We start from the raw sequence: 26,149 nt of genomic DNA, 5'->3' as shown, positions 1-26,149 counted from the left end.
TTAGTCGTTGACAATGACAAATTAACTAGTTGTAGTATTAGTCTTACTTAATATATTGTTATTAGTTAATTTAATTAATAAAAGTATAGTACTAACGAAACAATATATATATATATATATATATATATATATATATCAAAGTCTACTTAAAAAAAATATACGATTATAGGTTCATGACAGCAGAAACCATGTAGAATCCAAAACATCTTGTAAATCACATTCACACACATAAACACACAAAAGAAAATAAAACCCTAGCGCTTTCAACAGGTGGACTTGTCCTCTTCATTGATTGGTTGGTTGGTTGTTGCAAAGTTGTACAATGAGCTATCTGTAATCTGCCCCTCCATGGGTATCAAAACACGAGTTTTAGAGTTATAAGTTTTCAGATTTGCCGCTGAGCCATTGGGGGACATGTCCTCTTTAGAATTGAAAAAGATGAAGGAAATAGGACTGCCTATCGAAAGCGTTAGGGTTTCATCGTTTTTGTTTAATATCATATGGTTTATAGGGAGAATTATATGATTAAAATTAAATGTATAATATGAAAAGGTACTAAATATAGAAACTATATATACATATACAAGTGTAATATCATTCAATAGTTTATATTGTCGATTGTTTTCCTGAACATTCTATTCATTTCAGACATTTTTTATAGATTTCTACATCTTGCCTTTAGAAGCATAAAACATAATATTTGGATTTTTCGGACATTCGCAAATACTGAATCTGAGTATAAATTACACAGGTATGCTTGTGTATTCTCAGGACCACTGATTACCTTACAGGTAAGAATAGTAACCAGCAAATGACAGCAGGCGTATAACGAAGTTAAACTGAATATGTGACTCTGACCGAATTGAAGAAAGAGACCAAACACAATGGATGAAGAATATGTTTGTTTGTAGTTAAGCACAAAGCTACACAAAGGGCTATCTGTGCTCTGCCCACCACGAGTATCGAAACCTGGTTTCTAGCGTTGTAAGTCCGCAGACATTCCGCTGTGTCACTGGGGGCATGTATAAAGGAAGTGCCAGTTTATTTGTATTTACCAACAATGAAAATGGATGTGTACACAGGACAATTAATAGTGTTACTCTAACTGGTTTGTTTGTTTTCGGATATCCGCTCAAAGCTACTCGAGGGCTAACTGCAATAACCGTCCCTAATTCTGACTTGACAGACCAGAGGAAAATCAGCTAGTAAACAGCACCAATTGCCAACTCTTGAGCTATCCTTGTTTGATCTGATTCTTGTAAGGTCTGACCGTTACTCTTATAACTAACCTAAGTTTCCAAAGTGCGAAGCGCCATATACTTTTTTAATGTAATGAAACGCGAATAATGATCCCACAAATTCATAATCCGGAATACTAACCACTGGGCCATGCTTGGCTCATACTGATTGGTAAAAAATCTTTAAGTGAGATTAGATGTGACTAAAATCTGAAAGAATGCTGCTTGTGAGAGAGAGCGTACAACGCAAATATACAAAATACAATAGCGTTATCTCTCCCAAAGCATATAAACTATCCACGGCAAGACCATTCCATAATTAACAAGATGGGATCCTCAGTAACCACGGCACTTGAAATCCTTTTTGGCAGGATTATCGTAAATTAATCTATGAGACTTTGTTTCCCTTTTTATTAGCTATATTTTTGTGCGTCAGCAATCCCAAGTGTGGCGCGCGCGTATACCCGATTCGATTTTATTACTAATCAGGATCTCTACCAGCCTACCCTCAAAACAAAATTCTTTTAGGCAGGATTAGAGTAAATTAATCTATGAGACCCTAGGCGTTTTCAAATAAATCAATAGAAAGGGTTTGACCTCCCGAGTCGAAAACTGTAATTAGATCTTAAATCGGTCAAGAGATGACAGAGCTATGTGCTAAAAGTTTGTACTTGGAAAAAAAAACTCAGATCCATTCTATGAGCCGTTTTGCCGCGGCTAAAAGTATAGAGATCATAGGCTCCAGGTAACTTCATCATAGTTAAACCACACAGTCTTCCAATGTCATATTTCAGGTGATAATTCCGAAATTTGTAGGTTCAAAGACCGTATCCAGTTTTCTCAACAGTCATGTGTCATTTATAAATTCTGCTTCCCAATGTATGAGGGCGCTACGTCGTATCGACTGTTAGAAGATTAGTAGATTCTTGAAAAAAATACTCATTTAATCCTAGGTTCAAACAATGTTTGGAATTTAATAAGTAAATGTGATGTGGTGCCAATGCCCAGTATGTTCAACGTAATCGGTAAAGCCGAAAACGAAACTATGTTATGGATAAAAGAGACGCTTCTGATCCTTCAAATGAAGCCTAGATTAAACAGTCAGCAAGCAACTACTGAATCTTTACTCGCAATTTAGGTAATTAGACTTTATTTAAATTTTTTCGCTCTGCTGTGTAAAGGTGAAAAAGGTTTCAGCAACATCTAATGGGGCTGTTTAGTTTTTTTGAGGAGTCAAGAATAAAAGTCAAGGCTACAGCAAGGTCATGAAAATCCCCAAATCCCTATCTGTTAACATTGGGGACAATTTTTTCACACAATTTTTGGTCTATTGACTTATGGCAATGAGTAAGTAGAACACCTACAAGTTAGCCTCATGCCGTATCCACTTCTCTATTATAAAACCTGCACGTGCACAATCACGTGTGATAAATTTCGAAAATTTGAGATGAACAAGGAATGTTCACCTGTTTAAATTAAATCGGAAAAAAATTGACCTGTTTCACATATCACATCTAGCTTGCAAATGTTCTGAACATGTCCATACCAAAACAATAATTTAGGATGTAGATGATTATTTTTAGGACATATCCACATTGGGCCATCTTGTGTTACCACCGCGGGGAATTGAACCCCGTATTTTAGCTTTGTAACTCTATAAACTTACCGCTGTCCCATCGGGGGACATTAATGATATTTACCATCAGTTGGCCATTTATGATCATTGTATTTTTTTTTTTCTAAAAAATGTGTATTATTTTGTATTTGTAACATACTGAATGTGAGCAATCAGCTGTTGTGCAATTTGTTGATAACTGAATTATTTCATAGTTGAAAAACTTTACTGCATAAGACATAAGAAGAAAAAATATTTGTCAGTAGAATTTTACGAAACCTACGTACTATCCATTTCTATGAAAGTTTATTAACTTTCACTTATAAGTTATTTCTAGGAAACCTTTAGTATTTCGGTGAAAACGCAACGTTGTTTCAGAAAGTCATAGCTATTTCCTTTTTTGTTGATAGAATAAAATTAAGCACTTGTATTATTGTATATGTATGTGTATTTGAAATTTTAATAATAAAAGGAATGTTATAAGGATTCTCTGTATATGAATAGTTCTGTTCGTAAACATTTTTACAGCCTCGCAAATACTTAAACTTAATAAATTATTTTAACAACAATTTCTGAAGGTCTGGTTTGTTATGCGCAAAGCTACACGTCCCTAATTTAGATTTTATTTTGTTTTGAATTTCGCTCAAAGCTACACGAGGGCTATCTGCGCTAGCCGTCCTTAATTTAGTAGTGTAAGACTAGAGGGAAGGCACCTAGTCATCACCACCCACCGCCAACTCTTGGGCTACTCTTTTACCAATGAATAGTGGGATTGACCGTCACATTATAACGCCCCCACGGCTGAAAGGGCGAGCATGTTTGGTGGGACGGGGATTCGAACCCGCGACCCTCTGATTGCGAGTCGAGCGCCCTAATCTTCAGGCCATGTCAGACCTGAAGGTGTGTGTGTACGTTGCGTAATAGTTAAAGTAAACTAAATTACATGAAAACATTATTTAATATTATATGTTCGTCCTAGCAATCTATGTTTCTTTAATTTTTATACTCATGTTATTCACAAACTTATCCAAACAATGCCATATATCTCCCGCATATTTTTACGCTGCTTATTATATTACACACATACTTTCCTTGTACTTTTTTCATAGCTTTCTAGTCATTTCCAATACCACATATTTACGCTTTCCCTTTCGGAAGTACTCATTTCTTACTGATGAAAAATCAAAAAGTATGTTTCTTAGCGAAGTAATCAAAACGAATTCTAAGCAAATTGATTAAAACTTTCCTCAAAGCTCAACCATCTGTGTGCACACCTTAATTTATTCGATTCTTGCCACACTAATTAAAAATACTGAGCCATACCACTGTCGAAATGGGAGTTTCCCTAAAGATCCAGTGAATATTTTATTATTTAAAGGTTATCGCAGAGCAAGAAAAAGCCGTTACTTCTGCGTGTTTGACTTTCAAAACTGCTGCATTTTATACTCCGCAATTCCCTGAGTAATGCTTAGTTTGACTTCACGAAAACTTACACGTGTTATTAGTGGGAAGATTTACTTTTCAAGTTGGTCCGCAGTGTCATATTTCGCCCAGAACAAGATTTATAAAATTTCTTGAATTGCATTCTATTACTACGCTTCGGAAAAAAAGAATTATGGGTGGGGGCTTTGATGCAGAACAAGTTAAAGTATAGACGTACATTTTCTGCATATATACATATATATGTGTGTGTGTGCTTAATATTAGAGGGAACTGAATTGTAGAACCAATGGGATACTAAGATTATCTACATAAGCGCGAGAAGCTCGTGAATAATTAATTTAAAGGTATAAGAGTAACCATGTCCATTTTAACTAGGTGTGAAATTCTCACAAGTTTCATTAATATTGTTCTTGTAATGTGTGTGGCACGTGAGTTGTGTTTACACGACGTTATACGGCTATACTATAAGGATGAAAAATACGTGCACTGATTATCATTAGTTTATCGTTGTAATTGTTTTTATGTGTGTGAAAGTTTGTTTCATATGAGAATTAACTGGTAATATTAGGGCAAGTTCTATTTACTCATTAAGAGAAAAATAGAATTTAAGAAATAGAATTAATACAATTGGTTGTTACTGAGAGTTTATTGTACAAATGCTTTAATGCTACAGCTGGTTATTACTGGAAGGATATTGTGGAAATGTTCTAACGTTACAGCTCGTTCTTATTGAGAGTATATTCTACAAACGTTCGAATTTTACAGCTGATTGTTAGTGAGAGTGTATTTTATAAATGTTCTTATGTTCCAATTGGATTTTACTAGAAGTGTATTATAAAAATGTTCTAAATCTTATCAGTACACTTCTAAATGCATTCGATATATATAATTACAGTTCTTTCACGTCCTGTTAAGTTTTCTTTACATTTCTTACCTTTACACAGTTCTCTAAAACGTATTTCTATACCTACAGAAAAGACTACGCAATTATCACTTGTACAAATCTGTTAATAACTATTTCACTTACAGCTTGTAAAAAATCTTACTTTTACTGTGTGAAAACTGTCACCAACATATTTGAAAATACAGTCGCTGTATTGCTCGATAGTCATTTGAAAATACAACGGATGTCAGATATTTTGAATTAGCTAACGATTGAAAGATAGAGGCACCAAAGATAAGGTTAGATATGGTTAAATTACTTGTAATTAGTAACAGTTAACATTAGCATTATGCATTAATCAAGGGTTTTTTTAGGGGGGGGGGGGGTTCTACCACAATACGCTAACAATTTAAGCCTCAAGTTTATATACCGGCCACCGCCGATAAGGTCCACATATTGAGTAATTTCATGATTTTGGTGTTACAGCACTCAATAAAAAAAACTGATCACACAATTGGGTGATCTCACGTATTTTCCATGTAAATACATTTCAGAGCCCAGCAGTGATTAGTGAAGTTAAGTCCAAAAAGTTGACGATATTTGTGCTTAATTGTGTGAGTGTGTCTTATGTTATTAAGAATTCTGTAACCAACAAAGTCATGAACCCACAAGTAGTTTTGTGCATAAATAGCTTAGAAAAATATATTTAAAAGTCCGAAATGGTCTAGACCTCTTTGGTAATTCTAGAGTTTAACAATTTTTAACGAACTTTAATGACAGTATTATAATATTTTTTGTAAAAAAACCGAGGAAAGGTTATTTGTTAAATGTAGCTCTTAATGTTCTGGTTATTCATTCTCCACAGTTAAGTATTTCTTTGAATCACCCAGCTAAGCTTCTATTAAGTAAACTGTTGAATTAAAGATATTGTTTTTGTTAGCTGCTCTTACAGAATACAACATGGAACAGTTGTCTCAGTTCATTTGCTGTTAGCAAATGCTGATATCATTGCTTCTTTATTGGTCCACAGATACACAGATACTAAAGTAATAAAGCTATCTTTAAATTTACTTCTTTCAGTTGTTTGGTATATAAACTGTGTTTTAGTAACAGAGGATTCCACGTTGCTTGAACAATCAAAACTTTACAAAAAGAAAAACCAACAATAATACAAATTCTATCTTTATATAACCTGTGTAATATTTCACAGAAACCGTTTATTTCAATCTTTAATTAATGCTATTGTTGTTCCCCTGCGTCCTTTTTGATGATTTAAGAAATATAAATCATACACTAAAGCGAGTAAGTTGATATAGTGTGATATTTTTTTATTAACAATATGGTTCAAAATGTTTAATATATCTATTTCTATCAGTGTTAATTTTTTATTATCATATATTTTTATTATAGTAATTATCTTGAACCGTTAACTTAGTATATGGATTTAAAAATAACCTAAATATCCTAAGTTTGCTGAACTCCGTGAGGTATTATTTATATATTATTAATATCGCCAACAGTGAGAGTACAAACTGATAAAATAATATATTTTCATAATTATAAGTAACAACATAAGAACAGTATATTCCATTATCTATATTCATTATTGATTTGATCGCTAATTCTGATCTATTTATGTAGATTGCTTTAATCATGAATTACCAATAATTAATTATGAATATGTAATTTTGAAAATTATGCTAGTGTATTTCTGGACTAATCAATAGGCCCTGAAAATCCATCAATTACGGAATTCCTATTGACATATTACATCCAGTGGGAAATTAGTATTTTCTTTAACAAATAAAAGTGTTTAACAACACACTTTTATGATTGCTCTGAATATTTTCCAAACTTTGATAAACTACTAACGACATAAAAAGTATGTAATTTCAGTTGCTATAAAATCTTGATGAGAGGTTAGAGGATCTTATATTGTTTGTTAAGTTGTTTACTTTCGTATGTGCTACAATTACTTCCAGTTTCTGGATATTCTTTTGGTAAATGAACTTACTGATGTTAAATCAAATAATTTATACTTCACCAGCAGTAGCGACAAGTTAAAAAAGCAAGGAATTTTATTCTGCGACAAGTGGCTTAAGTTAAAGCTCGTGTATAAAATAATTGAACTTGCTTATCTTCTGTGAACAGGATAAACTGTGATCTTACAAAAGTTAAATGTCATTTTAACATCATTGTGTTTAAAAGTAAGATGTGTTAAAGTCGTTAACGAAATGATTAACAATGTTCTATTTACGGTAGAGTTTAAATGACACCAATGTGTTTGGATGAACTCCTATGCGTTTATAATGTTTAACTATTTACAGTGGAGTTAAGATGAAACTAAAGTATTTGGATGAACTCCTATGTGCTTACAATGTTTAAGTATTTACAGTAGATTTGAGATGACACCAATACATTTGGATGAACTCCTATGCGTTTATAATGTTTAACTATTTACAGTGGAGTTAAGATGAAACTAAAGTATTTGGATAAACTCCTTTGTGATTACAACGTTTAAATAATTACAGTAGATTTGAGATGACACCAATACATTTGGATAAACTCCTATGTGTTTGCAATGTTTAACTATTTACAGCAGAGTTGAGATAACACTATTGTATTTAGAAGAACTTCTACGTGTTTGCAATATTTAACTATTTACAGCAGAGTTGAAATGAAACCAGTGTATTTGGATAAACTCCTATGTGCTTACAACGTTTAAATAATTACAGTAGATTTGAGATGACACCAATACATTTGGATAAACTCCTATGTGTTTGCAATGTTTAACTATTTACAGCAGAGTTGAGATAACACTATTGTATTTAGAAGAACTTCTACGTGTTTGCAATATTTAACTATTTACAGCAGAGTTGAAATGAAACCAGTGTATTTGCATGAACTCCTATGTGTTTAAATACAACTCTATACCAGCAGGTAGTCGTAAAAGGACTTATTTTTCTTTCGTTCTTGAAGATAAAAACATTTTTTTTTGGTATTCCGAGATGCTTTTAGATGTGATTTGTTCAATTGGTATCAAAGAGCCCTACTAGTGCTGTCGCGGAAATAATTTAAAGTGAGTGTATACAAAAATAAAATAAACCCTTCCTTGTAATGAACATGGCATTATATGTCCTTGGTGGATGCAGAAAAAAGTCATTGGAACTACATACCTCTAGTAATATGAGCAAGAATGTTTGAGGTTAAATGCATTTATTTGTATATAATCTGGAGATATGTGCATCAATAAATTCTCAGCAAAATATTACGGTAAGTCCATTGAAAGCACGTGAAGACCACGTGCACAAATTAATGATTTGGTGCTATATAACGATTATATTTTTAATCAAATAGCTCATTCGTCCACAGTATCATTTACCTTGTATAACACTCTCGGAAAGCTTTTGATATTTTCAACCATGTTTTTGTGAAAGTAGTGTGGATTCGCTAATTCCCGGCTGCCCCACAAGAGATAACGCTCTTATTTACCAAACTATAATTGCATCTTCCATGACTGCATAGAAGCTTGATGGCAGTATTTTGTTGTCGATAAATTTGAAGGGCGTAACATTCTCTGACGGTGAAATTATTCTCGTTTAATATGTTAATGTCTAAATTGTTAATTTTTTCGACACTTCCCAGCGCGGTAATCTAGTTATAAGGACTAACGAATCAAAAGTGTTCAGGCGGTTGAAGAAGAAAGAGATAAAAAACAACTTGAGTAACTTTGCAAAAAAATCAATTGTTGGATATATTGAATGTGTAAGAAAGAGTTCTGTGCTCAGTATGATGAAAAATCTTTTAGTTTCCGTTTCGGTTTGAAATAACCGAGTTTGTACAAATGGGAAAACAACTAAATGATTAATCCTTTCATCCTCAGAATGTATTGTCTCTGTGATTCGTTGATGTTATCCAAGATACATTTGTCTCTATATTCAAGAGTATTATTATAATTTGTTAATTCGCTTCGGTAATAAAACAGATAACAATCCGCCAAGCTTAAAACTAGTCACTGTTTTCTGACTTGTAAAACAGATAACAATCCATTAGTCACTATTAGCTGGATAGTAAATCAGACAGCAATCCGTTAAGCGTACAACTAGTCGCTGTTTTTCCCTTTTATAAAACAAGAATAATCACTAGATATCTTTCAAGCAACGGTTAACTGACTTATAAAACAGACAACGCACTTTCAATCAGTGTTAACTGATTTATAAAACTAATAATGTTTCAGAAATACGTCTAGTCATGTGTATAGTTAACTTACCTATCAAACAGATAACATTCCCTTGAAGTCTTACTAGGCATTATTAATTAACTTATCAAACAAATAAGAAGCCTTTAGACATCCCACTAAACTATCTTAGCTCAATTATCAAACATATTATAATAGTGTAGCCTATGCTTACATATCAAGCGAATAAGAGTGACGTATATTCTAAAGAAATTTTATGGTACCAACAGTTCTCATAGAACACTTCTGAATCCCATTTCCCCCAGAAATGTTAAAATAAGTTCTGAAATAACCTTAACGGATCTTAAGCTATGGGGATTTGGCGAAATATCTTGCACACGAATATTAAAATTAATGGTTATTTTTGCTGAAATATTTGTTTACTGTTGGACTTCGAGACAGGTTGCATATATATATATTACGTATCTAACAATATCTCTCAATATCTATCTTTCCAGCTTCCATATTGTACACAGCAGTTGTACGAGGCAAAGTGGCTCTTCCATGTGACATTTCCTCCCCCTCCACCGATGACTCCGCGGCTCTCATCTTGTGGTACAAGGATGACTCAGCTCAGCCTATTTATACACTGGACGCTAGAAGAGGTAACGTCGACCAAGCCCACCAGTCCTCTGGTCATCAGCTGGAAAACCGTGCTTATTTTAACATGATCAACAGGCCAGCGTTTCTCCAGCTGGATCCAGTAAAGGAAGAAGACGCAGGGGAGTACAGATGTAGGGTAGACTTCCACAAGGCCCGAACTGTTAACACGGTCATCACGTTGAAAGTTATTGGTATGTAAAAGACATTCGTTTTAAATTTCAAATTTGAATGGGGATTCTGGCGTTCATCATAAAAATTATGTATTATGAATGGTTAACATTTGATTATACGAAAGTATTAAAGCTCCTCTTATTTTGGTGAATTTCACGAAATTTGCTTTTTTGTTTGACGACTAACTAATGTCGTTGAAGCTTTTCTATTAATGTTATTATAACCAAACTTGCTTCTAGTGTTTTACAACTATTTTATTTTATTTTAAAAGTTGTTGTTGTTACTTGTTTTAGCGTAGAGCTACACAATGAGCAATCGGCGTTATGTTCATCGTAAAGATTGCGCCACGAATTATAGCGCCCAAAACCCTAAAATTTAACGTTCAGCCACAAGGGGACGTATTTTGAAAGGCTTATAATGTTAAACCGAAGATAGTAAGTTTTGTTTGTTTGTTGGGAATTATGCACAAAGCTATACAATGGGCTATCTATGCTTTGCTCACCACGGGTATCGAAACCCGGTTTCTAGCGTTGTAAGTCCGCAGACATACCGCTGTGCCACTGTAAGTTTTGAGCAATGTTCAGCAGTTTTAATTTTCGGATTCTATGATAACAAAATGGTCAACTTAGTTCCAATGAGAACATCACATAACATCGCCAGCTACCGTCTGTCATAAATTTACCACATTTGAAAAACAGAATGACAAATAGGCTAAAACAAAATCGCTAAATAGATTAAGTAGCATATAATATTTATTTTGCTGAACTAAACTTTTTATCCATTAGACAACTATAGGTTTCTTTAATAGTGTAAATATAATTTCAGTGATGTCATAAGGCATGAAAATAAAGCATAATAATTATCAATCATAAAACAACCGCTGTTTTATTTTCTCTCGAAGAAAGAAGACGCTTAACAAGATGGCGATATTATTTCATTTCAGACCAAGGCGATACTGCATTACATGTCAAATATCAAACAATATATCATAACAGTAAATGTATATAAATATTGTTCAGTAATTGCTAATAATATTGATATTTCACCTAAACAAGCAAAAACGCTTTAGCAACGCCTTCTACTTCAAGGGAACTATACATATTGTTGAGAGAAGGTTGATTATTGACCCCAATAGCATTGGAAGTGCCGACTCTCTCGTCCAGAGAATCCAGTGCTTCCAAGGCGGTTAAAGTCCATATTCAACCTCTTCTCATCATGAAAAAATAGCTTAAATCATCCGTCAAATACCATAGAGTTTGCTTTTTCATGGGAATACGAAACAGTTTTAGCCAATTTCTGTTTATCAACAAACTAGTGCCTATTCCACAAATAATTAATTGATGAAAAACGTAGTTCACAATTGGTGTTTTTGTTTTGTTTTACTTTATTGCATAATAGCATGATTCACGCCGAAACATGAATCGTATCTTATTTTTACACTAAAATCTTTAATTCATTTTTGAGACCATAGAACTAACAAGAAATAACGTTACATGAAAAATTAAATATTGATGTAAATTTATCTTTGATAAAAAAAATGTATATAGGGTAACCTAACGAGAGTAAATATACACGTAATCATTAACAAATATAAATGTATACACATTAATAAGTCAAAAACTCTGTCGCAATTTTAAGCAAAAACTGAGAATTTTGTTTCTCCGAAGAAATCACAAGTAGTCAAAAGATATACAATGGCGGATTCTTTAATAAGCAAAAGAAAGGAAGTCTAGCCCAAGCGACTGATTCTTTCGTATGCAAAAGAAAGGAAGTCTAGCACAAGCGACTAATTCTTTAGTAAGCAAAAGAAAAAAAAGTCTAGCACAAGCGACTGATTCTTTAGTAAGCAAAAGAAAGGAAGTCTAGCACAAGCGATTGATTCTTCGGTGAGCAAAAGAAAGGAAGTCTGACACAAGTGACTGACTCTTTAATAAACAAAAGAAAGGAAATCTTACACAAGTGACTGATTCTTTAATAAACAAAAGAAAGGAAATCTGACACAAGTGACTGACTCTTTAATAAGCAAAAGAAAGGAAATCTGACACAAGTGACTGATTCTTTAATAAGCAAAAGAAAGAAAGTCTAGCACAAGAGACTGACTCTTTAATAAGCAAAAGAAAGAAAGTCGAGCACAAGCGACTGACTCTTTAATAAGCAAAAGAAAGGAAATCTGACACAAGTGACTGATTCTTTAATAAGCAAAAGAAAGAAAGTCTAGTACAAGAGACTGACTCTTTAATAAGTAAAGGAAAGGAAGATTAGCCCACTTACCATATATACAAAGTCTGAACTAGCTGAGTAGCAACGTATTGTTTTTCAAGGTAAATGTCATCATAGCTAGAAAAGTAGACCGTCTCTGCATTTGTGACTATTTAAAGTATTTATGGTTGTTTGACATATAAATGTAAAACTTTCGATTGAAGTGCGTGTATAAGTAAGGCAACTTGTCCAATATGCCTTCTATCAAAGCCCATGATTACCACTGTGTAGATTCCAAATACTAAACGGTGACGAGAAACACCTGAATTTGTTCCTCTTTGCTTTCTTCGTTAATGTATTATTCGCGCTCTTTAAACCAAATTCCCTTTGTATAAGGTTCAGAAGACCGTCAGTATACGTAAAAGTGTACTTTTATTTTAATTGGTTGTCGAATACAGGGCTTACGCTAAATAAGTTTGGATATAAACGTATAAGCGGTGGAAGAATCATACAACCTACAACTTTGTCAGTTGTTAAAGATGCATAAAGACACATAGTTATGATAAAACTGAAGACCATAGATGGTGTTGCACGGTGACTTTGAAACAGTAATATCTTAAAAACACAATGGTATTGATGCACGTCAGATCATTTGTTTAATATGCCCCATTCCCGTTTTACCATCAGAGTTCAGACGAGGTAGGACATAAAAGACAGCAGTACGAAGCATAATAACAGGAAAATGCATCATGTAAATCTGACTATCAAGACACACGGTGGTGTGTCGTGCGGCCAAAACAACCTGCAGGACACACTGTGTGTCATTAACAGGAGTGATAGTTTAGCAATTTTCCACTTTCTGTAGCTCGAACTACGACAAGCCAACCTGAGAAATATTTTCAATGGGCGTACTCTACTGGACCCTTACTTAAAATTCCAAATTTCAAGGCAATCCATTAATAAATACACGAGATATAAAATCTCCAATTTCGATTGAATTTCTTCCTTTTTTTTCTTCTTTGCACCTAAATTACGGAAACTTTATTTGGTATAAAAACATATATTTAACTTTCGTGGATTTGTATTCAAATTTAGAACCTGATAGATATTTACAACCTACAATTAGCTGTCAAATTTGGTCTAAATATAAACAACATGTGCAAAGTTATTAAACAAAAACAGCTCAATTTTGACCAAAATTTTTGCGCACGCCTGCACAAAAAGTCACGTGAGCTATCGGTATGAAATTTTTACTACAACTTCACCTTAGATTGAAGATGACTGTTTTTAGTTTTTGTCATTCGGATTAAAGACAGCTGATTTAGAGCAGCAAAACTATAGGGTGATAGCACGTCCAGATACATAAGAATTGGTGAAGCGAAGCAAATTAGATTATCAGTTTCTAGCTTAAATTTTCAAAAGAATCATACGGGTGGACGGTTATTATTCATTATTCATTGCTTACTTTTAAGCACAAATGTGCTACACTTTATGAAATTCTCTTAATTAACGAGAGTTTAGCGCCACATGATATTACCCACCATCATGTTCGAAGTTAAACAAAAAACGCTTCCTGGCTAGCTAATGAATGAATATTTGCTGTAAAATGTTTATCAATGCTATAAATGCAAGTTACCAGTTTGGCCGCCAATTTTGATTTCATTCCTTTAAGTCGTACCCTCAATCCTTTTCTGGACACACCTTTTTTTTTCACACCTAAGGTGTTTTTGAATACACATATTTTGCCTAAGCGTTAACATGAAGTATTTGAGGCAATCCCCCTAGCCTTGTACAGAAATAACAAATTATAACAGATAGGGAAATTTGTGGGTAAATATCAGTAGCCTCATTTTGTTCTGATAAATATCTAATTATCTACAATATAAAATGTTTACTTTTCATTAAAGGCCCAAAATGAAAAAAACAAAATATGACAGTTGCATTCCTTCCATGATTCTAAGGATTCAGTTTAAAAAATCTTGCAAAAACATATTTTACATATCAAAATTCATACAACCTGACAAAAAAAGTGTAATTTTTTACAAATTTGTTTGATTTTTAGGTATATGAAGTACGAATTTGCATTTTTTGTTTACCTTAAATAGATATATTTCTACATGGAAACTGGAAATAGCATAAGTAATTTTATTTCTACATACCGAACACTACTGACTGACAAACGTACGTGAATTTATGAAATAATAAAGTTTTTACAAATCAAAAACAGAAGAAAACTCGCATTTTGACTGCATGTATATTCGTTGTGTAAAACAAGAAACTATCGATTTCATTCTGATTTATGCGTGGTGATGATTCAGTTTATCAAACTTCTACATCTTCAGAGAAAAGCTTAAAAAATAAAAAGTCTCGTCTTTCATTCTATTATGAAAATGCATTACAAATTAGGCATTTCTGATATTCATCCGCTCCAGTAAAACAAACAGTGCTTCTTTCGTTTACACCACAGAGTTCCACAATCTTCTGAGCACTTACTTACTTAAGATGTTATCCAAATATCTATGTATAAAAAATGAGTTTTATCTAATACATATATTTCATCTTTACTTCATTAGGAATTAAGAGATTAAAATATCTAGTTGATATTTCTAGTTCGTATTTCTACTTTATATCTGCCTAACAACATATTAGAAGAAAAGCATTACTTAGTTTTCGTCTGTTATATCTAGACCGAATATGCAATTTACACTATTATAAGTTGATACGAGTCACCTGCCCAGATTGTTGTAACAGTATGAATATAAAGTACTCTTGTTCAGCCTATGATCACTAAATCTTGTCACTGGTTACCAGCTGAGCATTGTGCAACCATGTGGACAGTTAATTGTTACACGTTACAGTATGGGCTTTGTTTCTATACTTGTTTTCACCATAAGTTCTTATACGTCTGTGCCAACTGGCAAAGCTGTGGGTCGTGAGATTCACCAACCCCTTATATGTTTAAACCCAAAATGTTTTTATGCCACCCTTCTATATGTATATTTTGGAGAAAAATGCTTTTGGCCATTTTTTACATATTCTAGGCTGACGTTTCTAATCACAGTTTTAAAACCGTCTTAACGTGATTATAAAATTAAACTCTTAACTCATATGCTAATACTTTCTTCAGGTTACATGTTAAAAGGCTTGAAACCGTAATTTTGAGAGGTTATTACATGTATTGCTACTTTCCGTAGGAATAAAAATTGAGTTTAAATCCATTGAATTAGCAGTTTATTTAAGATCTACGTAAAAACGCATCTAAATTATCTGAAAATACGATCGAATGAAATGTTTGAAATAAAAAATGAATAAGAAACCACAGGTAATCTTACTAATACAAATTGAAGCTGCATGAATTACTTGGGCATGTACCTAACTGGGAAGTTGACGTAGAACTTGTTATACTCGGACAGATAGAGTCCGGTCAGTTGCTCCCAAGGGGGTCATGAGAGTGAAGTGCGTTCCATACAGTAACGCTCTTCATCTAATTCCGTTCGTATAATGGAAAGATTAGAAATCAGATTCCCAAAGGAGTTGATGAATCAGTGAGACATCATTGGCCAAACTACTTGATTCCAGACTTCAAGCTTACTTTTACTCAACAAAACAGGAGTCCGTGTAATACCGAAGTTCTAATAATCTGTTAGTTTCGATGTTACAAATATATTAACTTTTAATAGTTTAATTTAAGGCCCGGCATGGCCTGGTGTTTAGGGCGGGTTCGAATCCCCGTCTCCGATGATACTTACTCTTTCAGCCTTGGGGGCGTTATAAAGTGACAGTCAATTCCACTATTTGTTGGTAAAAGAATAGCCCAAGAGTTGGCGGGGGGGGGGGGTGACTAGCTGCCCTCCCAAGAGTCTATTACTGCAAAGCAAAATTGGAGAAAACTAGCGCAGATAGTCCTCGAGTAGTTTTGCGCGGATTTATTTATCAAACCAAACTTAATAGTTTCTCAAGAGGTGTCCAAAGCATACAACTATGTTAGAGTAGTAAACTCTTGCTATTTCGTCCATTTTGAAAGATGGTGTAATTTTAAGAATTTTAAGCTATATTAAGAAGAAGAATATTAAACTTGTGTCTTGTAAAGAAGAATTTAGTGAAAGCGTTTAGTGAACCATAAAAGTAATACATTCTTCGTGTTGTTTAAAACATAGAAAGTTTAAAAAAACATTTAGTAATTTACGTGGTATTAAATATAACGTTTTCCCTTATAACTAAGGGAGCTGCCTGATCAACAATAACATTGTAATTCTGATTTATCTGTAAGATTAGGAGGACATTAGCTCATTAACAAGGATGTTGGTACGTATTATTACTAATTGTTAGATTATTTCTTTCGTCATGAGAAGAATATCAGGTAGGAAAAGAATTCTCATTACTACGAAACTCCCTAAAACGAGGAGTTAAAAACCCCCTTTTTTTTCTGGCTGCTTTTTTTTGGTATCTCATTAATAACTTTCGTCAGCTCACAAAGATTCACCTTCATGGTTTCAAGTTTTGTCGTAGCTAATCTTTGATACATCCAAAGATAACTCAAATACCTTGGCATTCAGTTAGCATTTTAAATTATTGAATCGGAAAGATTCATTTGACATTTTTTAATGGGCTTCCGTATTTTATGTCCAATTACCTGATTTGTACGAAATAGAGAGATGGATTATCTCCTCATTTGCATACCTTACGGCACGTTCAAACGAAGTTTCATGAAATATGCATTAGTTCATTTATGTTAATAGGGGGACTATACACTCAATAATATACTATATTAATGACTCGTATATTGTATATGTCCACTCAACAGCACGTTGCTTTTTGCGTGATTAGTCGTACAAAACGTACATTATTTTAGGTTAAATATTATACAGATGTGTTTGTGACAGTTTAGTTTACATAGAAATGTTTCTATCACCAACCTGTTTTCCTGTGAAGGATGTATAAACGAGTACTCTTAAAAAACAAACAAGGATGTGCACACTAAAATAACTTGAACTCAATGTCAGAAAAAAAGCAACGTGAGTATATTAACAGCCCTGTTGACAGTGCTTATTCCTGTGCATTTCTAAGATGTTTTAAAACATGTCCGAACAAGTTATATATATAAACTATAAACTAAGATGGTTTCACTTCAAGATAAATATATATAAGAAACTTCTAACCTGTTTTTTTATCAATCTGTCCTTTATTTACCAAACTTTTCTAAGTTTTAACTGGTTTCGTAGCATCACAAACTGCTCTATAAATATAAAAACTTTAAAAATCATGAACTAAACACTTTTTAAAAGTTTAGAATTTAAGCTTAAGATCTGTTTACAATACACAAATTTTGTGTTTTAAATTTTTTATTTTATATACTTAAATTTTCACAAAATTCAGGCTACAGAGTAAATTATTTAATTATTAACGTTTCTAATGAAAAACTATTTAAATGAACATCAACATTAAAATATTTTTCACGTTAACAATAAAATGACTATAATGCAATAGACAAATTCCATAGATTACAAATATTATTGTTGAAAAATGCTTCACTTACTTTGTCCTGAATTACCTTAATGTTCCTTTGGAGTTTTCCACAATATAATTACGTTTTGTCTAAAGTACGCCCCCCAAACCACTGGATTCTTATTTATTAAACATTTCGCCTCCTGGCGGCTTTCGATTAATATTTAAAGACGTGTTTAAACGGTCAATAAAATATTTTTCAAAATTAAACCTTCTTTCTTTTTCATCACAATTTAAAAAAGGTTCATTGAATCCGTTAAAAAAGTAAAGTTAGAGAAATAAATTTCTGATGCCAAGAAACTACTTAAATAAAGGAGAGTTTGATAAATAAAGAACAGATTGGTAGAAAAGAAAGTATTAGAGTTTTCTTATATAACGAACTGAGAAAAATTGTGTGTCTCTCTTTTGTTGTCATCCAAAATAAAGTTACATACAATTGAAAGCAATCACAATACACAAAACTTAACTTACTTCGTCATAAGTGTTAATCATCTTCACTGTAATAATGAGTAAACATAAAAGATGGATTTTTTCATTACGCGATGATGAAGAAGCAAATGACACTGTATAGTAGAGAAGATAATGATTTGCGAGATTTCAAATTTCTCTCTGTAATACACCGAGCTTAACTTTTCCAGCATTCTTAAAATTAAGATTTTTATTTGATCTTCGTGTAACTCTATATATCATTAAATTTAATTTTTGTTCTTCAATCAGTTGATTGATTTATATGGTTGAGTAATTAATTTAAACGCTTTTCAATATGAAGATCAGCAAGTCACGTAACAAATAGCATGTATCAGAGCGACATTTTGACATTGTTCCATTACGTAAGTAGTGTGATACCACCAAATATTGACCATATAACATCCATTTTCGACGCAAAATATTCATACACTCACATGAAAAAATCTGTTTAAATCAGATATGTAGAATTTTCAAGACGGTAATATCCCTTTTGCTTAATGGCATTTAAACCCAAAAGAATATAGATCAACTTGGAGCACCAGAGCTATCCACAAGTAAACCTACAACAAGTAGAATCCCATCCATGTTAAGAAAAGTACGGTATTTTGTAACAGGTGAGAATACATGAACACAAAGGTCAACTGCAAAAGCCGTCCATGTGTCCCATGAAAGATAAAGCTTCCAGTCATACCTCCCATTCAACAGTCACATACCTTAAGAAGCTGGAGAATGGAGGGGATATTCACATTAAACAATGATGAAATGGGAGACAGCTGTTTAGTACAGAAGAATATTTCTAAGAACAGTATTAGCGGACTAATCTACGAATGTAGTTCAGGTAGGAAGGACAACGTTTCGAAAGTCTTCTGTCTTTCATCTTCAGATCTTCACCTTTGTTTGTTCATTATGAATAATCTGCTTAAATCATTTATAAAAGAATATTCATGCAATTCGATACGAAATCATACTGATCATGTCGAAGGATACAGTGCTATTTCTGTGTGATTGAATTGTTAAAATGAGAGCTGGGAAACCGTTGTCCTCGTACACTAGAGGGATTGTGGAAAGAAAGCGGGAAGGAGTGAAAAGCTTCGAACAGAACACCCTTACGACGGAATCTTTCGCAATGGAAATTACATTGTAGAGCTATTTTTAAGAAGCATGTTCGTCAAATAGAGCATGACTGGACATGGCAACATTGACAATAAGAACGTGGTGAGACTCCAAAATTGTTTTCGTGTAACGTAATCAGCACTCTGTATAATTTAAATCTGCATTTTTACTAGGTTTTCTTCGGACAAGTTTATATAATTTCCGATATTATTTTTCTTTAGACTTTTCAAGCAACTCCGTAGTTCCATAGGTCACATTTGTTTTAAACATTTTCAAAAACTTAACAACTTATCTATTTTTTATCTAAATTTAATCACAAATTCTATAGACCCCTAAAACTGGATTTCTGACAACTCTTTAATATCACTAAATATATATTTTTGATATATTTCAGCAATATGTGATTTATAAATCCTACCAAACAATTTGTATCTAACCATTTTAACATTCATTTTTTCATGAAGCTTTTCATCAAACGTTTATTCTTTCCCATTACATTAAACTTAAATAAACTAATAACTCATCCAATTTCTATCTACTGTAAGCATGGTACAAAATAAAAATAATAACTAAGTTTAATAAATTTGATCAGCCTATGGACGAATAAAAACTACATAAATTCATTGTTATAGTGTTTTGACTTACTATATTAAAACTTAGATATGCGCTTGAGTACATAAGTTTTGATTCACATTCCTGTTAGTAAGTCCATTGAGGATTTCAAATCAGAGGTGTGTAAAATATCATTTCAAATCTGCCTTTTGTCTGCAGCAAGTTACTATTTGGGAGACTTTAAGATTAATACCAGAACTCATCAACTAGATTGGAGCTGTGACAGACAAATGTGTATCTGAAATGTTAATTGTATGAAAACAATACAGTGGTGTAAAATGTACAAGCTGGCGAAGCAGTGGGGCTCTTTATGCTTAACAAAAGCACAAGGACCCCAATCCTTTATTTCACAGACATCACTTTTGTTAGAACTATAAAGCTTCAATGTTTCGCAAGTTTAGGCGTTTCACATAAAACAGTTATATTTAGCAGATAGGGAATGTTTTCTTTTGTTTGTCTGTTTGTTTGTTTTGTTTCAGAATTTTCTGGCAAAACTACACAAAAGACTATCTTCGCAGAGGCGTTCCTAATTTTATACTGATGAACCAGATGGAAGGTAGCTCTAGTCAACAGCACCCATCGTCAACTCTTGAGCAACTTTTGTCTGAGAGAGTAGTTGAATTTGACCGTCACTCTTATAACGCACTCGCAGCCTCAATATGCGGAACGGATCGTGAATCCTCGGTCTCACAGCTCTAGCATGCTAACCACTAGACCACACCCGGACTAATATATCGAATGGAGAATTGAAAAAGATCCATGACGTATTTTTACTGTATTGTATCAAATGCCAATGATTAGCTGATATTTTAATATTTCAAAGTCATTTGTTTTCATATAAGGACTGATAGAAATTACAGATATTTTTTTTTCGTTTGAAAGTGTGTTAGAAGTTATCTAAGTTGTGTGCAAAATCAACGGTCCGAAGCAGCAGATGGTCCCAAGAGATCTATTGGATTGAGACCAGCGGCCTTTACTTTTTTTGGTCATTTCATACACTGGATAGTTTTCTCCTTGGAGAATAAACGTTAGTAATAAGAACATGATATAGGCCGGCTATATTGTCCATCAGCCTGAAATCACTATCAGGAAATCATTCCTCTTTTTCACAGGCATCGCTGACTTATTACTGATGACGAAAGAATCCACGACGCATTCGTGACTGATCCCACACAAACACCTTAACTGAACCACTTCTAGACCAGTCGTGTTCTTTTCTCACACACTGTGGTTGTTCTTTTTGTTTTCTTACTGTGATATAAAGCGCCTTCAGTTGTAGGGAAGAAACAAAATCGGAAATCATCCGTAAACAGTGGATGCTACTGGTAACGAGGTTGCATGGCAACTTAACCGATTCCCAAACCAACATATAACCGAGCTTGTCTAGAGAAAAATATTTCAACTTATAAAACCCCAGTTTACACGAAATGCGAACGTCTATTTTTCTAGATATATTCAGGAAGTAGCTTCATCTCATCCAGCTTATTATTTTCTGACTCTCGAGCTGAATTTTATGTAATATTATTCTTTTTCGTCACTGACTATAACTTGTACCGCTAGATAGCGTGAGCTATGAAAAACCCGAATTTTCTATGATAGTGATATAAACTTCGAGTGGGAAAAATTGGAATTAATACTCTAAGAACATGAATATTAAAAGGGTAGTATTATACTTCTCTGTATATTTATCCCGCTGACTCAAGTTGATCTAAAACACTGTTATATTCATTGCGTCTTTTAGATATTTATCAATAGATTATAGTTCACTAAACTGATGAAATAACGGATGTTTTTGTTTTTAGAACGACATTCGCCATTTTAGTCCAAAAGTTTGTTTCTTTGTATATCGTTGAATTTCGTGAAAAATTACGTGAGGGATAACTGCGCTAGCCATCCATAATTTTGAAGCGATAGATTAAAAAACAAGCAGTTAGTCAAGACTGCCTTCCGTCAAATCATGGACTGCTCTAATCGTATAGTGGGATTTGACCATCACTCTTATAACGCACCGATGGCTCCAAAGTTTGGAGCGTGGATTTTGGGCGAAGAGACGCAAATGATAACCCATTGGTTTCACAGTCCTAGTAGGGTTACCACTAGATCACGCCCGGATCTTTACTTAATATGACCAAGCTGTAAATCTGTTTCACGCTTTTACGTCATTTCTCGGTTTTAAGTACACTGATTTGTTCTTATAGCAAAATTCTGAAGATTTAAATGATATTTTTGAAAAAATATATATATATCAACAAAGGCATGTGCAAACCTAATCACATATTCAAAAATTTAACAAATATAAAATGATGAATATATTGGTAAAATAAAAGTATGTTTTAATCAATTGTTCATACATTAGATAATTTCAGAAAGATAGAAAGAAAACTTGATTTAGCTAAATAAGTGCTAAGATTGTAAGGAAAGCTCTTCTTTAAGTGCCTTATGTAGGCTTATAAATGCATGCATATATTTTTTTATACTAGATCAATAAAACAATTATGTATATAGTGCTTCTTTATAGAACCTACAAAACCTCAGATTCACAGTCGGTACACTAACCATTAGGCTATATTAGGCCTTAGTCCAAAAGCACATTTCGATAACACTATTATCTAGGGATAGTAGTAGCTATTTCATCTTTATAAAGGCTCCTTTCGTACATAATAAATCATACGTCACACCTAAACTGTCAGTTTACATGTTGATAAACCCATTCGATTTGTATAGAGTCACAGTGTTAACAAACAATAGTGTCTTGATAAAACTCTTCTTTGGAGCCTTTGGATCAATTATCTATATTAATTAAATGTATGTGTTTTTATTACTAACCCTACTTTAAGAAAAATGCACTGTTTCGCTTCTTAAATGTGACGCATTTGAATGCATGGTTTATTATGCATCCACTGAGTTTATTTATAACTTATTACTCACAGTAACAAAGATGGGTTCGAAAATGTTTCAAAAGCAGTAGGAAAAAAACGAACCTTAAGATGCTTGTGTGTGATTTAAACTCATGTTTAGAAAAAGTTGATGGTTTTATAAGTCATTACACGGCCTTTTGAACATCAGTGTTGTAAATACGGTTGATAAAAATTATGTTTTTAGTAACTTTAAATTTTGCAAGCATATTTATATATTCTTAGTTTTAACAGAAAGTCGTTTACATTTTCAATTACTTTGTGCATGATTCATTAAGAAAACGCTCCCCAGTGCTCAAAACTTACAGTGGCACAGCGGTATGTCTGCGGACTTACAACGCTAGAAACCGGGTTTCGATACCCGTGGTGGACAGAGCACAGATAGCCCCTTGTGTAGCTTTCTGCTTAATTACAAACAAACCTTAAGAAAACTTTTACTAAAGCTACACAGTACAAGATTAAATAATTCCCTCAGGATATATAATTTTCTGATTGACAAATAGAATTCAAAGTCAATATGGGAACAAGTATTCTTAGAGGATGTGGTATCGTTTTCAGTAGTAAACTTCATTTACTGAGGAATTTTTCCCGAAGAAATAGAGCGATTTTTTTGTGACGGTTCTCAGTAAAAAGGGTAGATAGTATCGTGTATAAGTAGCTGTGTAGAATCAACTCTTTTCACTTCAAGCAAAATAGAATGTAAATTATCTGCGGAAAGTTAAAGTTAGGCGATATCGAACTTAACATTATGAAAGGTGATTTCCTCGTCATTAATATCCTCATGTCATTTCTGGTGGGAAAATCGATGCTCTTTTGTCCACATGCTATTTTCCTTAATCGTGTTATATTCCAGATGATGGAACATTTCGGAACATCTTTGGATTTAATGTGCTATTTCTTTAAGAAAATGTTCAACTATATGCTAAACTGATTTCAAATGGTACAAGTTTAGTCCAAAATCGGCACCAGCTCTAAAAATTTAAACAAGGCATTAGAATGGCATAAAAGTATATTAAATCGAGAGATGAAGTAAGTACGAAAACAAGTTTCACATTTTCCGGAATTAAAATTCCATCGAACTAATCCCGGATTTCTAAGCAGAAAAATCCACTACTATATACCATTTCAATTAACCGTTACGTACCGTAAGATACACGTATACCTACATTTCTTACTCAGTGACATAGTTAAGCCTATATATGCAATGGTTGTCGAATCTATAATTTGGAAGGAAATCGTTAGTATCTTCCTCACAACATCAGCTATTAGACATGTGTGTCTCTTTATAGCAATTTCTATCTCGTTTCGAAATATGCTTAACTTATATGCGTTAGAATAACAAAACAAGGCCTTAGAAGCATTATTGTAGCTAAAAAGCTGATAAATGAAAAGAAACGCCGGGACTGGAACCCATGAACTTTGACTAGTAGTACCGATGCTTTAACTAACTGCATTAGACAAGAATACAAGTCCTCTTTCTCTTCACTCATAACTATCAGTATGAAACTTCATTTTCCTGAATGGGGACTGAATGCCACCTGGAGGGGTCACCTGTTTTACCCACTCGCACCACATTACAGTAGTGTTTCGTCTGTCAATCAGTCAGTAGATACTAAAATTACGTCACATAAAGGACGCTTAACGTTACAATTTGTATTGTCGTGACGTCATTGTAACGTGCGCATGCCATGAAAAAATATGACATACGAACTTCAAAAGCAAAAAAAAAAGTATTTGTTACTCTTAATTTTGGTTTTATTTACATGTGAAAGAGAACACTTTAGGGGACCCTGTGCAAGTACATCTAGTAAAATTTTGCGTTGTTGTGGTCAAGCAACAAGTGAGCTTAATTACTACCATTCCAAAGAATTTCATATGGTAATGATCAATATATATGTATATGAGTCTAGTAAGACTCCTATGATTTGGTTATTGGGTGTAAATCAAACCATTAATTGCCTGATCACAACAACACAAACTAATAAAAAGTTTCATACTCATAGTTAAAAAGCATTATGAGTTGGAGGAGAGACAGAATATTTGTACTTTTGGATAGCTCACTTGGATAGTGCACGAGCTCTATTAACCAAAGGTTCTTGATTCAAGTCCTGGAATTTCTTTTCACCTATCGGCTTCTTCGCTTACAATAATGTTTGTTAGAAACTGTACTTTCAATGATTAGTAATACGAACTTCATGCAGTCAAATCAGGCCTCTTCTTCAGAAATCCATTTACTCATATGAAATTTAATTATAACAATCAAGTTAAAGGTCCCGTACTTCATTATACTCCATTTGCCATTGTAAACTATAAATCTATGGTTAAAAAAGGTTGTAAAACATATATCTCTAAAGTGCCTTTGATCCCAACTTTTAGTAAAGTTTTTTAAATAGTGGTTCATGATGTAAATAAAATATTGTGTAAGATTTGCATTCATTGTTTGTTCAAATATTCAGTAATGAACTGCAAACCAGAAGAAAAGCAGCCATCTACCAACACCCGCTGTCACAAGGGCTTTGTCTGGCTCTTTGAACCAAATAATGGGATTGTTTGTTACTCCCATTACGCGCTAGAGATGAAAATTTAAAGATTGCTAAATAACATCACTTCTCGAACCTTGGACCAATCGATCCGCAACCAACACACTAACTGCTAGGCTACTTTCAGCCCAGTGTTTTAGTTAACCGATATGAAATGATATAACAAAAGTCTGAATAAAATATTGTAAATCATAATGTACACAAATCACATATCCAGTATATAAATGTCACTTAGTCTATTGCGAAAACGCAATCGAGCATATTAGCCGGGCGTGGCATAGTTGTTAGCGGGCTCTGATTCGTGATACGTATTACAGTTTCGAAAGGTCTGAAATTGAGTTAAATGATACTTTAAATTTAGTAGTTAAACTGAACTTTGGAGTTAGCAGTTAAGTAACTTAGCAGTTAAGTAAAAGCCGATATATAGTCAGTTTATGATATTTGCCAACAAGATTGATACACACAGTTTTCTTTTTTAACACAAATATATTTTAATATACAAACAACAGTACAATTTACATTAACAGTTATTACAAATATTTATTACACACAATGATTTATATACAAACATTTTACAAACTTACAAGCAGTATAAAGTCTTTCTACT

The 26,149-nt window shown here is 33.2% G+C and overlaps 1 protein-coding gene across 5 annotated transcripts in view; it reads left to right on the top strand.

The window, feature by feature from the left end:
• LOC106462097 (hemicentin-1-like) overlaps nucleotides 1-26,149 on the top strand; it is a 358,751-nt gene that overhangs the window by 274,540 nt on the left and 58,062 nt on the right. For all 5 annotated transcript variants that reach the window (XM_022389438.1, XM_022389431.1, XM_022389426.1 and 2 more), the window contains exon 2: nucleotides 9,875-10,210. In XM_022389438.1, the coding sequence (XP_022245146.1) occupies nucleotides 9,875-10,210 (336 nt within the window). The remainder of the gene's footprint in view (nucleotides 1-9,874; nucleotides 10,211-26,149) is intronic.

The sequence above is a fragment of the Limulus polyphemus genome, unplaced genomic scaffold (genome assembly GCF_000517525.1).
Source record: "Limulus polyphemus unplaced genomic scaffold, Limulus_polyphemus-2.1.2 Scaffold43, whole genome shotgun sequence".
NCBI classification, from domain to species: Eukaryota; Metazoa; Arthropoda; class Merostomata; order Xiphosura; family Limulidae; genus Limulus; species Limulus polyphemus.
The sequence above is the reverse complement of the archived record's forward strand: the minus strand, read 5'-3'. Positions and strand labels throughout refer to the sequence as shown.